The sequence below is a fragment of the Ursus americanus genome, chromosome 21 (assembly GCF_024610735.1).
Source record: "Ursus americanus isolate L20-20 chromosome 21, mUrsAme1.1.p, whole genome shotgun sequence".
NCBI lineage: Eukaryota > Metazoa > Chordata > Mammalia > Carnivora > Ursidae > Ursus > Ursus americanus.
The window spans coordinates 28,932,308-28,947,254 of record NC_142147.1 but is presented as its reverse complement, the minus strand read 5'-3'; the positions used below and the strand labels follow the sequence as shown (position 1 = coordinate 28,947,254).

General features: G+C 41.8%; 2 protein-coding genes across 2 annotated transcripts; one reads left to right on the top strand and one right to left on the bottom strand.

Annotated features, from left to right (window-relative positions):
- Positions 1 to 947: 947 nt before the first annotated feature.
- On the top strand, positions 948 to 1,625 carry DUXB (double homeobox B). The gene is given in 1 exon segment (XM_045796207.2): positions 948 to 1,625. A coding segment is annotated over 1 exon segment (591 nt). The 3' UTR covers positions 1,539 to 1,625.
- Positions 1,626 to 7,686: 6,061 nt separating this feature from the next.
- On the bottom strand, positions 7,687 to 14,924 carry TERF2IP (TERF2 interacting protein). Its single transcript, XM_045796045.2, has 3 exons — positions 14,139 to 14,924; positions 9,521 to 9,645; positions 7,687 to 8,163 (listed from the first exon to the last, which is right to left on the bottom strand). Exons 1-3 carry the CDS (start codon positions 14,812 to 14,814, stop codon positions 7,759 to 7,761), a joined length of 1,206 nt encoding a protein of 401 aa, XP_045652001.2. The 5' UTR covers positions 14,815 to 14,924; the 3' UTR covers positions 7,687 to 7,758.
- Positions 14,925 to 14,947: the final 23 nt, after the last annotated feature.

The following is a 14,947-nucleotide window of genomic DNA, read 5'->3' as shown; positions in this document are numbered from 1 at the left end:
GTTTTCTAAAGCTTGGAACTGTCACTTTGGTCCAGGTAATTCCTTTCTTGTGAGGCTGTCCTGTGCCTAACAGTTATTTTTCAGGCCTCTACCTGGCCTCTACCAACTAGATACCCTGCCCACCTCCCCTCCCCCTGTTCATGACACCCCCAAAACTCTGTACACATAGTCAAATGTCCTCCAGTTGGGAGAACAAAGGCACTCCCATTGGTTACCATATAAAGTTACTAGGACAGTGGTTCAGTGCTCATGACTAAGTAGCACGGTCTTAGGTTTATCAGCACAGAAACCCTCCAAAGACCTGTGTTCATTAATGCTTGATCAGATTTATATATGTGTATATAAGATAGGGGTTCTTTTTTTTTTTTTTAAGATTTTATTTATCTATTTGACAGAGATAGAGATAGCCAGCGAGAGAGGGAACACAAGCAGGGGGAGTGGGAGAGGAAGAAGCAGGCTCATAGCGGAGGAGCCTGATGTGGGGCTCAATACCAGAACGCCGGGATCACACCCTGAGCCAAAGGCAGACGCCTAACTGCTGTGCCACCCAGGCGCCCCTAAGATAGGGGTTCTTATGCACACGTTGGCAAAGAGAAAAATGTCAACCTAGTCAAGAAAACTTGTTTCTGATCCATTGTTGAAATTAAAGGGAGGAATTTAGATCATATGCCTTTTCAGCCAGTTTCAATTCATCTATAGTTGATTGCTGAGTGTGTTATGACCTCAATTTATGTTTTTATGTGTATACACACACATTTGTACATACATATTTATTTGTACATATACATACTAAACACATGGACCAGAGTAATGAATTCACACATATGGAATATTTATATTTCTGATATTGGGGCCTGTATTAATAGCCCCTTTGCTTTACGCAATTTGAGAAAAAGAGCCACAATCACTTGTCTTATGACATCCTCTTCTCTCTTTTCTTCACACAGATGTGGTTTCAGAACCAAAGATCCCTATACCCAGGGCAGAGTGGAAATGAGTCCGTCAATTCCTTGGCAGATGGCCCAAATGGAACACCAGGTCTGACAGCTCAGCAGCACCAAATTAATCTGTCCACGCTCCTGGGCAGGTCTCATCATTTTGCTTCCTCCAACTCTTTCAGCAGGAACCAAACATTTCTACCTGCTCCTCTCCCATCCCATGAGTCCTCTGTCCCTTGTGTGAGCCAAGGACCAAGTGTCATGATGGTGAAGCCCACGCAGGGTATGCAGAGAGGAGAGAATTCTCTCTCTACTCTGACCCTTAGGAATTACCTGCCAATACCCTCGACTTCAGGAGGGGACCTCTCAGATACTCACACTCCTTTCTGGCTCCCAAACCAAGAAAAATGCCAGAATCAAAAAGAACAGACTGGCACAGGAATACTGCAGGGGAAGGACTATTCTGAGCCTTGTCCTGAGCACCAAGAACATAAGCTGCAGGATCTGGAGCAGGTGGGCATACTTTACGTTCTGCAACAGTGGGATGAGGTCTGCCAGGCTCTAATTGCAAAATGGGATCCTTGAGAAGGGACATACTGAGACACACAGCTGCAGCACAGTCAGCTGCAGAACCAGCCCATTCCTTCAGCCAACTGCACCAGCAATGCATAGAAACCTCAAGTCTTATGGCAGCTCCTGTTATCCACAGATGTTCAGGAAAAGGTACCTTTTCTGAGTCCTAATCCACAGAAAGAGGACCCTCCAGGACCCCAACTGTGCTTCAGTGAAGATGATTTTCAGGATGTGTTCCATACGCTACAAAGCCCACCAGGGCCTGAGTTTCAGAAGGAAGAAGTCATTCTCAGAACTTGGTCCAGGACTCTCTTCTTTTGATGCAGAATCAGTGCAACTTAAAGGATAGTGAACAATTAAGTCGTCCTGTTTGGGATGAGATTAATGCAAGAGGAAGGAGAAAACAACTGGAAATCCAATGAAGTTTTAACTTTTTTTGTGGGCACGAGTTATCTTCTGTACTCCCTTCACTGAGTAAGCTGCATACAGCCTCTGGAAGCACCATAGGCATTAGCCAGCAGACAGGTCTGCTGAGTCCTTCTGAACGAAAGCATTTTTCTGACAAACATGACCTCCTGCCTGTAATCACCACGTCCACCAATCCGGAACATCCATGAACCGTAACCAAACCCAAGCGAAAATAGGTCTATGAGGGACTTATCAGCACTCCTTTCCCTTCTAGCAAGATGGGAAAACAAACTTGAAATTAGTTTATCAAGAAGAAAATGAAAGGACGGTATATTACATTATGTGACTTCATAAAAGTGAGCTCTTCTCCAAAGTTCTGAGGGCTTTAATTGGAAATAGAAACTCTCTATCAACCAATAAGGGAATGATTAAATGAATTAGGATAAATCCACAATACTGAGTATCCTTCACTTGTAGTTTTTTCCTTTGACTATTTAAAACATATTACAATGAAAATGCAGTAGCGACACAATTACTTGGGTCTAATATTAGTATTTCTATATTTTCAGGTTTTTCACATCGTGTATGTGTGTGTACATACATATATATACACACACAAACGTCCAGAAAATTCATTTTATTATAAATAAATTCTGTATTAAACTAAAGCCTGAGATAACCATTCTCATTTTCAGTTTTCTCTCTTCTGAAGTGGTAACTTTTCAAAGTAGACTTTGGTGTATGAACGTATAGTGGGTTTACCTTGGTACAGTAAAAATATCTTTGAAAATATTTTTTGCTCATTTTATCAATTTGTGTTATTTTGTCGTATTTGCGTTGTTTACTTTCCAATGAAGGTGTCAGAATAAGGTCCATACACATACATCTAGTTCTACAAAGATACCCATTTTACACTAACACAAATAGGTGTACATCCTTACCGGTGGTATATGGGTAATTATGTACGGGAGTTTGTCTAGATGTTCACACACACCTACACTCAAGTGCCAGAATATCCCAACATCAGTATTTACGGCCAAATTACACTCAGTGGAAATTATTTTTCCTAACATTAGCTGAATTTTATCACCTAACAAATTAAAACTCACACATGTGTATACACAGGGGACACTCAAATTACTGAGTGTGGCATCTATCAAGGAAAAAAAAAAGGGAACCTAATATATTTGATGGTGTTTATACCATGAACAGACTAGGTGGCTTGAATGGCAGAAATTCCTTTTCTCACAGTTCTCAAAGTATCTACCAGTTTGGTTTCTTCTGAGACCTGGTTCTTTGCTATGCTAATGGCCATCTTTTTCCTGTGTACTTACACGGTCTTCCCTGTGTGTGCACATTACCAGTGTGCCTCTCCCCGTATCCAAATTTCCTGTTCTTAAGTTTTTAGTGTATGATCTCTGGCATAGGTTTTGGTTTGCTTGCCAAAGACACTAGAGCCACACCCTTCTAATGAGTTCCATGTTTTAACTATTTTAAACCCTGTAAGAATGTATTTGTAAAGTTTCCACTGTCTGCTTTAAAAATGTTAGAAAATAATTTGATTTACTTAAATCTATATTGTGGACAACAGCTACCAATTAAACACAAACCATCAGGCAGAACAGTTACCATCAGGCAGAACAGTTACCATCAGGCAGAACAGTTATCACCAAGCTTCTCTGAAGAGCCCAGATGAGCTCTTCAAATCTTTGGACACAAATTTATGACCGAGGCAGCCCACAGTGCCGAAGTGCCAAGCTCATAAAACCTGATACATTCCCCAAAAATACCCCAAAGGCAATAAACTATCAAAACTGAAAACTGCAGTTAGAAAATTAAAAAAATGAACTGAGGACGCGCTCCTTGTTGACAGGCATAACCATACTGGAAGCTAGAGAACCTGAGAGGAAAAGAGCAAAAAGATATGCAGAATGAGTTTCAAGGTAATGTTTATTATTGACAGAGAAGCATAAATGGCATTTGCTTTAAGAAAATATGCTCAAGGGGCACCTGCGTGGCTCAGTCGATTAAGTGTCTGCCTTTGGCTCAGGTCATGATCCCAGGGTCCTGGGATCAAGTCCCCTATCAGGCACTCTGCTCAGCAGGCGTCTGCTTCTCCCTCTCCCTCTCCCTCTCCCTCTGTGCTCTTTCTCAAGTAAATAAATAAAATCAGGGGCGCCTGGGTGGCTCAGCAGTTAAGAGTCTGCCTTCAGCTCAGGTCATGATCCCAGGGTCCTGGGATGGAGCCCCACATCGGGCTCCCTGCTCAGCAGGAAGCCTGCTTCTCCCTCTCCCACTCCTCCTACTTGTGTTCCCTCTCTCGCTGTGTCTCTGTCAAATAAATAAAATCTTTAAAAATAAATAATTAATTAATAATATCAAAATTTTAAAAAAAGAGAGAGAGAAAAATATGTTCAAGGAGCATATTAAAAACCCTAAGTTATAGGAAAAATGAGAAAAGAACAAACTCAAAAGGTTAAGTCCAGGCAGATCATAACAGATAATAATCCACAACGGGGTGGATATTCTTGTTCCCAGAGAAGGTCACTAGGATTTACCTGTACAATCCAAGTTTTTAGCAGACTTTTACTTGGGTATTTACCTCCCCTTTATACCACATTCCCAGGGAAGGTTACACTATCTGCAGCCCAAGAAAGATAAACCTTGATTAAGCCAATCTAGTCATTTAGGAAGTTAGGAAGGGGCATGTGCCAAAATTCTGGCCAATGAGAAGTCTAGGGGCTTCTGAGAAAGGTTGCCCACCAATAAAGGAGACACCTAGGAGGAAATTGTCCCTCTTTCGCTGTTAGAACTGTAGCAGCCAACTTCCGACCGTGAAGGAAGCAGCCAACAAGACAAGATAGAAATAGCAGAGCAGAAAAATAAAAAGAACCCTGAAGCTACCTGCCTCAGGACTTGTTATATATACAAGATATAATCCCATTTCCCTTATTGTTTGAAGTCCTTTAAGTTTTCTGTTATAAGCAATTAAATACAACTTACAGATTTAGGCAGAGGGAGCATATGACCCAGCAAACAGCATTAGACCAAAAACAAGAGATCTCAAGAATTCAAGCAGCATCTTAAACCTTTAAAATGCAAATACAACTGCTTAAAAGGGACAGGAAACAAAGGAAAACCAAAGAGCAGAAGCATAATCCACTGCTGCGGTTTGCCGATGTTTCTGCCACTAACGGAAGGTATAGAAGTTATATAAGGCCTAGAAAATTTCAAAAGCTGAAGTATGGGGTGGGGGGGAATAATAAGGAAGGCCCAGAATTCAAGAGCTAAAATGAGTGAAATATGATGTTTCCCAGACCACAAGTCTCATAAAGTCAAGAAAACCCAAAGAGCAAGAATTTGGCAGCTCAAGGGAGGGGTATCCTGACTTTAGGACTTGAACAGCTGGTCTTTGAAGCAGATGCAGCTATAGTTCAATGCCATTAACTAAAATTCAACTCCTTTTCCCTGCTTAGACTTGAGCCCCCAAAAACACTTCTGATAATTTGTTTCCCCACATATACCTCTCAGCCTAAAAAATGAAATGCCAGAGAAATTGCAAGAACAGGTATTTGAAAGTTACTGGTTTATAATGAGTGCTTTGGTTTACACATCTTTTGGGAGTCTAGATATAATGAATCAGACTCTTTTGCCCATGCTTTGACAAAACTGAAATTTCTAGTCCTGTAAAAGCTACGGTAACTTTACTAGGGTATAAACATCCTAAATTACATCTATTATCTACCTATTTGAGAGTGTGCGTGCATGAGCACAAGGGTGGGGGGCAGAGGGAGAGGGAGAGAATCTTAGGCAGACTCCATGCTGAGCACAGGGCCCAACATGGGGCTTGACCTCACAAGCCCCTGAGATCATGAACTGAGCACAAATCAAGAGTTGGACGCTTAACTGACTGAGCGATCCAGGCGCCCCTGGAGAACACATTTTAAACAAATGCCCACCACCCAATCCTTCCCAATACCAACTTTATTTTTTTTTTAAAGATTTTTTTAATTTATTTATTTGACAGAGATAGAGACAGCCAGTGAGAGAGGGAACACAAGCAGAGGGAGTGGGAGAGGAAGCAGCAGGCTCATAGCAGAAGAGCCTGATGTGGGGCTCGATCCCACAACGCCGGGATCACGCCCTGAGCCGAAGGCAGACGCTTAACCGCTGTGCCACCCAGGCGCCCCCCAATACCAACTTTAAAATTACTCCTGGAGTGAGCTAGGTACTACTGGGAGCAGTTGTATCCTTATAACATACTAAAGAGAAGGGCAAAGTGAAGCATTTTGATTTAGGCTGGGTTCCCCCAGAATTGAACTCTAAGAATGTATGTGTAACTGATGATTTCAAGATGTACTTATTAGGGAAGTGCAGATGTGAAACAAGAAAAGGAAGCCTAACGGGTGCATGCATAGACTGTCATTGTGGGCCAGTATGCTTATTTTTGCCAGGAACCTCTAACAGATGGCGCTGACACCATTATCCCACTCGGGGTAATTCTCAAAGATTCAGTCATGTCATTTCTCTGGACAGCAAGGAAACTGTGTCTGCATCCTCTAATTCTCATCCACCATCGACTGAAAGCCACTCCCAGGGGCATTAACTTCACAGCACTTCAAGCAGAAGGAAAGCTTCAAGTAGGCACTTGCAGTGTGACTCCCATCAGTGGCACGTGCTGGAATGGTGAGTGCCCAGAGAATATGGGTAGGGCACCGACACCTTCTGTTACACACCTGCTGGTTCCTCATTAGCTCCTCTCTACTCCGGCTCTCAGCAGTTCAATGTTTTGCCATCTCTCACAGTCCTTGACACAGATCTTCTCTCTGCTCCATCCAGAGAACTAGCATCCTTCTAGTAGGCTACTAGTTCTAAAATGAAACCACTTTGTTCATTATTGACCTAATTAAGAGCCAAAAAAATGTCAGTTCCTTCATGGTTTTTGTATCGAAAAGGTTGTGTGAATACGATCAAAGAAAAACACTTGGAGACTCAAAGTTCTATTTATTTTCAACAATGAAAGCAACACAACAAAGAGGAATCAATCCACTAATTTGTAAATCTAACACAATCCTTAGCACAAAACTATTTTCAATAAATAAAAACACATTACTAGTAACTGAGTAAGACTGTTCTTAAGACTCTGTAGGGGTTCTGTGTGTGTTTTAAACAAAACTGGGTGGTAGGTAAAGAAACACGTTCCACAAGTATAACTGACAAAGAACGGAAGAAAAAAACAGCCAAGGAGCAGGGTCCCCAAATAGTAAGTTAGCAAAGGGAATATGGGATTTTAAAAGCAGTTGAGAAATCAGAACTCACTAGGGGATGCAAGGTTGTAGGGAAGTCTGTGTTCCAAGGACTTGCAGTAAAACTTTTCACATTTCTAGATTCTTGATTTGGAATCTATCCAATCTAGAGGAGCTTCTGCCAAAGGACAGGAAGCTCTTTATTCATGCTGCCCTGAAAAGACCCATCTCTTAATCTCCCTCCTTTGACTTTGTCACTAGCTCCTGAAACAATATAGCAAGCGTTCCATTCAGAAAAGGATTACTACTACAGAGGCCAACCTCCCTCTGGTTTAGATTTTCCTTTCATAAACACACTGATACTGCCAGGGACAACTCTAAATATATCCAATGTCTTTTATTTTTAGTCTCCTACACAACTCTGCTTGGCTACAAAATCTAAGATTCACAGAGCAATGGCAGCATTGGTCAGAAGACACGTGTTAGTTCCAATGTACAAATATCTGAAGTTCAATGGTCACAAATCTTTTTTTTTTTTTTTTTTTTTAAACCTCAATTGCCACACCTTTTCTCTTTTCTCGTTACCTTGCCAATTATTTCTTTCGGAATTCAATCCTCCGAGCTACATTCTGAGCACCAAATTTTTTGACCAATGCATCTCGGGCATCCTCATCATCTTTTTGCAAATCTAAGTCATCCTGTCGGGACCAAATGGGATACCCATCAGCCCTCTGACCAGACTCTAAAAAGGAGGAAGTAGCCTCCAGCTCACCACTATTTTTTAGGAAGGCCTGTGTAACTGTTGACAGATCCAAGTTAAACTTTTCCATTAACTGTCGGATGATCTTAATAGCAGCTCCCACCTCTGGTGCAGAAACTTTTTCTTCTTCTTCTTCTTCCTCATCCTCATCAGGCTGTGTCTCAGAGTCTTCCTCAGGTGTGGGTGGATCATCATCACACATTGTTATGTGTATTTCAAAATCGGGGCTCTCATCAACCTAGAGAATGATGAATATGACCAGTTCCTAATTACCAAGTCCCAAACACAGTATCTACGCTCTCTCAACCACCACCCCTTTGTCCTTTCCACCCCAATCACACCGCTTCCTTCAGTCCCTTCAGTCCCATCATGCTCCTTCTTATGTTTATTCATGTTGGGTGTGCTTACATATACATATATATGATGGGACAAAGGGGGAGTGACAGTGTTTGTGTGTAGGTGGGGAATATACATGTGCTTATGTGTATACTACGCGCACATATATGTATATATATAACTATGGTATTCCAACAGAACTTTAGAAGCTACACTAAATATGAAAAAACACACGTTTGTGCATACACTTTCACGTATACACTTGTGTTCATTAGATCATTTCTTAAAAGTTTGACTTCAGTCTCAGATTGTAAGCTCCATAAGGGCAGGAACTGTGTCTATTTTGCGCATCAGTACATCCCCTGTACCTACTAATGCCTTCACATAAGTACTCAAAACACGCAGCTTTACAAGCATACGAGGGCCTCCATGCTGTACTACATTTAGGCACATTACAAAGCATGTTACGTGAAAAGAGAACTATGTATACCATGTTTGCATTTGAAAGTTTATGGATGATAGACCAAATATAAAAAATAAAAATTCAGACTACAAAAGGCAAAAATCACTAAATTCTGCCAATTCCTGTGCATTCCTTCACTCACCAATTACAGAATTTAAATTATTTTCCTATGTTACAACGAAGGCCTAACCATTTTCCTTTGTTAATAAGAAAAATTATTTTACAAGATCCTTTCTCTTGGAGAAGACATGCATATATAATTTGGACTTTCTTTTAAATTACTCCTATTTTATAGGTCCTACCTTTCCCTCTAACTATGATTAAATATGGGATTGCAACCGAGTATCAGAAGCTCAACTAAATATGGAAGCACATTAAAAAGAAATCCCAAAACCACCTTAAGTACAGAAAAAGCTAAACCTGTTCATTAAAAAAATTAAACTCTTTTAAAAATTGCATTTATTTTCCTGAGAAGCACGAAAATATTTTAAAAGATAAATCCACAGTCTTAAAAACCTTAAACTGAGAACAGAGTCCTTGAAATGGGGTGCTTTATATGGTTTTAGAATAATTCTTCCCAATTTTTCTCCCTCTACCCCTCTGAAGTTTTCCTACCAAAACCGAAAAGCTACATGCCTGAAACCAAGATCACTCCCACTTTCTATTCTCCCGCCCCCCCTCCCCACCCCCAGCCGCCCTTACCTTGCTGGGCTCTAGGTGTACAAAGAGTAAATGCGATAACCAATTTTAAAGAAGAATGGAAGTAGTGAAAAGAAGTTAAATCTAGTCAACATACCACAATCTCCTCAAACTCCCGGGTGGCTTCTACAAGCATCTTTTTGACTGCTTCATCATTCTCCTTGATCTCTTCCTTTACGTATTCTTCCTCAGGTAAGTCTGGAGTTCTCTTATTCTGTGGTTCTATTAAAGAGAAGAACAGCACCAGATTAGAATTAGCCTCTTTTGCAGAAACCAAAAATACAGTGCATGCTCTGTGAGCTCTTAGCCAGAAGTGAGCTTGTACATTTTTTCTATTAGAAGACATCCGTTTGAGATCAGAAGAATAAGAAAACATAAGATATGCATGTTCAAAAATTTCTACTCTTGCTTCTGAAAAGTTGTACTCTCCAAGTGGTGATATTTTTCCTAGGTTCTAATATGTAAAATAAAAAATACTCTTCAAGCGTAATTCATTTTTTGCTTTTTATTTATAAATTGTGCAAATTAACAAAATTGTGCCATAAATTGGGTTCTCTGGAAAGTAGATTGCAAAATGGAGATGAACACATAGGTGTTTAGTAGGGTGCACTCCCAGCAAAACACCTGTCAAGAAAGCGGGAGTGGGCAGAGAAAGAAGCTGAGCAGTAAAAGAGCTCCAACAAAATCTCAGCTGAAACCATGGGGAAGTCTGGAACTGGCCAAGTTGGGGTGAGGAAGCCATGACAGAATTCCCCCTAGATCAGTCCCTAAATGCTAGCCATTCTAAAAGACAAGACTTTGGGCAAGGCGGCTCTCCCAGCTGCTGTAGACAGATGAGGAGGGTACATCACAATCCACTACATACCATCTACAGAAAGGAGGGTCTCCCAAAGCTAAGCATCCTCCGGTCTCTTTTTTACTCTTCGTTCTCTGAGGATTTAATTCTGCTCTCTTTTCCACTTAACAAAAACTGACTACTAAGGAGCAGCAGGAAAAAGTTGTTTGTGATGTAACTGTTCCGTATCCTGATTTAGGTAGTGGTTACAACAATCATATAACATACTAAAATACACAACTGGAAAATAGTATGGTGATCAAAATACTAAACATAAAATTGCCATATGAGCCAGCAACTCCACTTCTGAATGTATACTCAAAAGAAATGAAACCAGGGTCTCAAACAGGTATTAGTACACCCACTTTCATAGCAGCATTATTCACAACAGCCAAGATATGGAAACAACCTAAGTGTCCACTGATGGATGACCAGACAAACAAAACATGGTCTATAAGTTCTGTGGAATATTATTCAGCTCTAAAAAGGAAGGAAATTCAGACACATGCTACAACATGGACGAACCCTGAAGACACTGTGCTAAATGAAATAAGCCAATCACAAAAGGACAAATACATTTGGTCTATCTACGTGAGCTAGATAGACCAAATTCATAAAGACAAAAATGTAGAATGGTGGTTGTCAGGGGCTGGGGGAAGGAGCAAAAGGGGAGTCAGTGCTTAATGGGTGAAGAGTTTTAGTTTTAGAAGAACAAAAAGTTCTGGAGACAGATGGTGGTGATGGTTACATGACAATGTGAATGTACTTAATGCCACCAGACTGAACACTTAACAGTTAAAATGGCAAACTTTACGTAACACATATATTACTCAATAAAATATCTCTAATTATTACCCATTTTGTTAATTTTTGTCAATCTGATAAATAAAATACAGCATTTCCTTGTTCTCATTTACTTTCCTGAAAAACACCACCACAGACATGTGTTATATAAGTTTCTATGGGTCAGAAGTCCAGGCATGGTTTCTATAGATCCTCTGATCAGTGTCTAATTTACTTTTATTTAATAACAATACTCTGCATTTGTTTATTGGCCATTCGTTTCCTTTTCTGGAAAATTCTTGTTCCATTTCTTTTGCTCATGGTTCTACTAGTTTTCTTTCACTAACTTCTGTAAGCTCTTTGGACATTAAGGAAAGTAACTATGTTGCAATGTATTGGGAATATTTTTCCAGTTTGCTCTCTGACTTTATCATGGGAAGTTTTTAATTTCAAGTAATCAAATATAAAAAGCTTCTTAAAATCTTTTTGGTTTCAGGACTATCACCATGCAAATTCTTTTTAAAATTAAAAAGTATATTCAAGGCAACCTACTGAATGGGAAAAAATACCTGCAAATCATACATCCAATAAGAGATCAATACCCAGAATAAAGAATGCATACAACTCAATAACAAAAAAATTCCAATTAAAAAATAAGAGGATCTGAATAAACATTTTTCCGAAGAAAATACACAAATGGCTAAGAGGCACATGAAAAGATGCTCAACATCACTAATCATCAGTGAAATGCAAATGAAAGCCACAATGAAGTATCACATCACACCTGACAGAATGGCTATTATCAAGAAGACAAGAAATAACAAGTACTGTTCAAGATGTAGAGAAAAGAAACCCTTGTGCACTGCTGCTGGGAGTGTAAATTGGTGTAGCCACTACAGAAAAGGGTACTGAGGTTCCTCACAAAATTAAAAAATAGAACTGCCATACAATCCAGCAATATCACTTTGAGGCATCAATCTGAAGAAAATGGAAACACTAACAGGAAAAGATATATGCAACCCTATGTTCATAGCACCATTATTTACAAGAACCAAGATACGGCAACAACCCAAGTGTCCACTGATAGATGAATGGATTAAAATACATACACACACACAGTACTACTACTCAGCCGGGGGTTTAAAGAAAAAAAAAAAAGCAGTAACAAAACCTTGCCATTTGCAACACGGATGGACTAGAGGATATTATACTAGCGAAGTTAAGTCAGAGAAAGACAAATACCATATGATTTCACTCCTAAGTGGAATCTAAAAAACCAACCAAACAAAACCAAACCCAAATTCACAGAGAACAGACACAGAAGAGAATTGGCGTAGGGATGGGGGGGGGGGGGGGGTGCAGGGAAGTAAAATGGGTGAAAGGGATTAAGAGGTACAAACTTCCAGGTATAAAATAAATAAATCATGGGGATATAATGTACAATACAGGGAATAAAATCAATGATATTGTATTAACTTGTACGATGACAGATAGTAACCAGACTTCCTGTAATCAGTTTGCAATGTATGCAAGTGTAGAATCCCTAGGTTGTATACTTGAAACTAATATTGTATGCCAAGAGTACTCCAGATTTTAAGAAAGATCAATAAACAATAGCAGAATTAAAAAATTAATTAAAAATATATTTATGCATATTTTTTCAAGTTTTTTTTTTTTTTAAGTAATCTCTACACCCAACCTAAGGCTCAAATCTACAACACTGAGATCAAGAGTCACATGCTCTACCGGCTGAGGCAGCCAGGAACCCCTCATCCATACCTTCTTAGTCATTTTAGGATTTTAATTTTTATAATTAAATATCTGATCAAAATATTAGAGTAGGGTGAATCCAGCTTAATTTTCTCCAAAGTTCCAAGTTGCCTGTCTGTAGTCCCAATGCTACCGATTTAAAAGCAAAGCCCTACATGATCTACTTCACCCATACACATAGCCTTGGACTCTCTCCCAAAATTCTCCCTGTTGCTTACTCCATTCTAGCCACACTGGTCTTTGTTGCTCCAAGAACACACCAGCGATATTCCCACCTCCGGGCCTTTGCATTAAATATTCCCTCCGCCAGAATCGCTTCCTCAGATATCACCTGGCTTGCTCCTTCGTTTGGTCTCTGCTCAAGTATCAGCTTATGTGTGACATTCCCTTATCACCCTGTAGAAAACGACCTCCTCCCCAGCCCTTAACCCTGATTTATTTTTCTCTATAGCACTTACCACTGCCCAGCTAGCATGTAAAGCTCCATGACCGCAGGGACTTTAATTTATTGTTATATCCCAGCAGGATAACAGTGTCTGGCACTCAATTATCTGTTGAATGAATGAATCTGAAATGTCACTTTTACCAAAAACAGAATTCCTACTAAGCATGCTGAACAGGAGAAACAGATTTACCTCCCCAGACCTGAAATGTTATATGGACTAGCCAGCCACATAACGGAAGGGGCAGGGGAGGTGGGGGCGGGTGACATGCTTCTTTAAACAAAAGGGTCTGTCAGTTTAAGCTCTCAATACCTACTACATCAAAAGTGAAGCATCTTCCCAGCTTTCCACTAAGTCCTAACCACACCTGAATCCCGTTCAATTCAACTGCATTAAAAACTCACTTCACCTAAGCGAGACCAGGAAGACCATTCCAACTGACGAAACCTTCTGTGAATACGCAAAGAAACCAAAACGTGAAAATAAACTGGTCTGGCATGCCTTTAAAAAGGCTTATACTCAATCTATCGGAACATAGAGGAATTTTTTAAAAACGAGTTTCTGGAAAAGACACCCTGGAAGCTGGTTAACAACACATTACCTCTGGTGAGGAAAAGTGGGTAGCTGGTCGGTAAGATTGGAGGGGTGGTATCCCTATGTACCTTTTCAATTTCAAACGACGTCAATTCCCTAGTCACTGGAAGAATACATCGAAGTGCGATTAGAAAATGGTGCAATTTTACCCGGATGTTTAAAGGGGCGGGGGGACTGCCGGGCGACGCTACCAGAAGCACCAACATGGAGGCCTAACAGAAAGGGGAAGGCGCCCCGCCCCCACCCGCACAGGTGCAGCACAGGTCCCGCGTTCGCGGCAAAGGCCTCACCCCCGCTATCAGCGGCTTCGGGATCCTGCTCAGCTTTCCGCTTGAGTTTCTGGGACGAGGGGCTCACTGGGGCGTCCCCCAACAGGTACTTATGCTCCTGGCCCCGAAGGTGCTTGAGGTAGCGGTCCTTCAGGGACTGCCACGAATGCTGGGTGAGCGAGCTTTTCTCCATCGCCTTCCACAAGGCGGTGCCGGTGACGGAGCTGGGCGAGCGGGCATTTTCCTTCACGTACGTCAAGATGGCCACGTCGTCCGCGTCCGTGAAGGCGATGCGCCCCCCGTGCGACTGCGGCTCGGGCTGCGCGGCGGAGGCGGCGCCCCCCTCGGCCTGGGCCCCGGGTTTCGTCTCCGGGGCCTGGTCGGCCGCCGAGCCCAGCCGATAGGCCTCCAGGTCTAGCCTCTCGTTGCGCTCCACGCAGTCCAGGATGTACTGCGTGGAGATGAAGTCGCCCGAGGCCTCGGCCGCCGCCTCCCCGGGCTGGGCCAGCAGCACGGCCCCGGGTTCCTGCACCCGGCACAGGGTGCCGCCGCCGTGCAGGATGAGCGTCGAGAGCCGGCGCTTGGCCGGGCTGGGACGCACGTAGAAGGACATGGAACTGCCATCTTCCCTCACGAACAAGGTCGAGGAATGGGTGGGCCCGTTGGGGTCTTTGCCTAAATCCATCGCCTCCGCCATAGCTGACGCCAGATACCAGAAGAGCTGCCCCCAGACAAGCTTCTGACGCACAGAGCAAAACAGAACCGACTACGGCTCCCGACGCCGCGGCCGCGAAACCCCGCCCTGCGCCTGCGCAGCAGGAGCGCGCGAA

Coding starts and splice junctions, on each gene's coding strand:
- TERF2IP (XM_045796045.2), bottom strand. CDS start 14,814: ATGGCGGAGGCGATGGATTTAGGCAAAGACCCCAACGGGCCCACCCAT. Junction 9,646..14,138: donor CGAAGCCGCTGATAGCGGGG/GTGAGGCCTTTG, acceptor TCTCTTTAATAG/AACCACAGAATAAGAGAACT. Junction 8,164..9,520: donor GGGAGTTTGAGGAGATTGTG/GTATGTTGACTA, acceptor ATCATTCTCTAG/GTTGATGAGAGCCCCGATTT.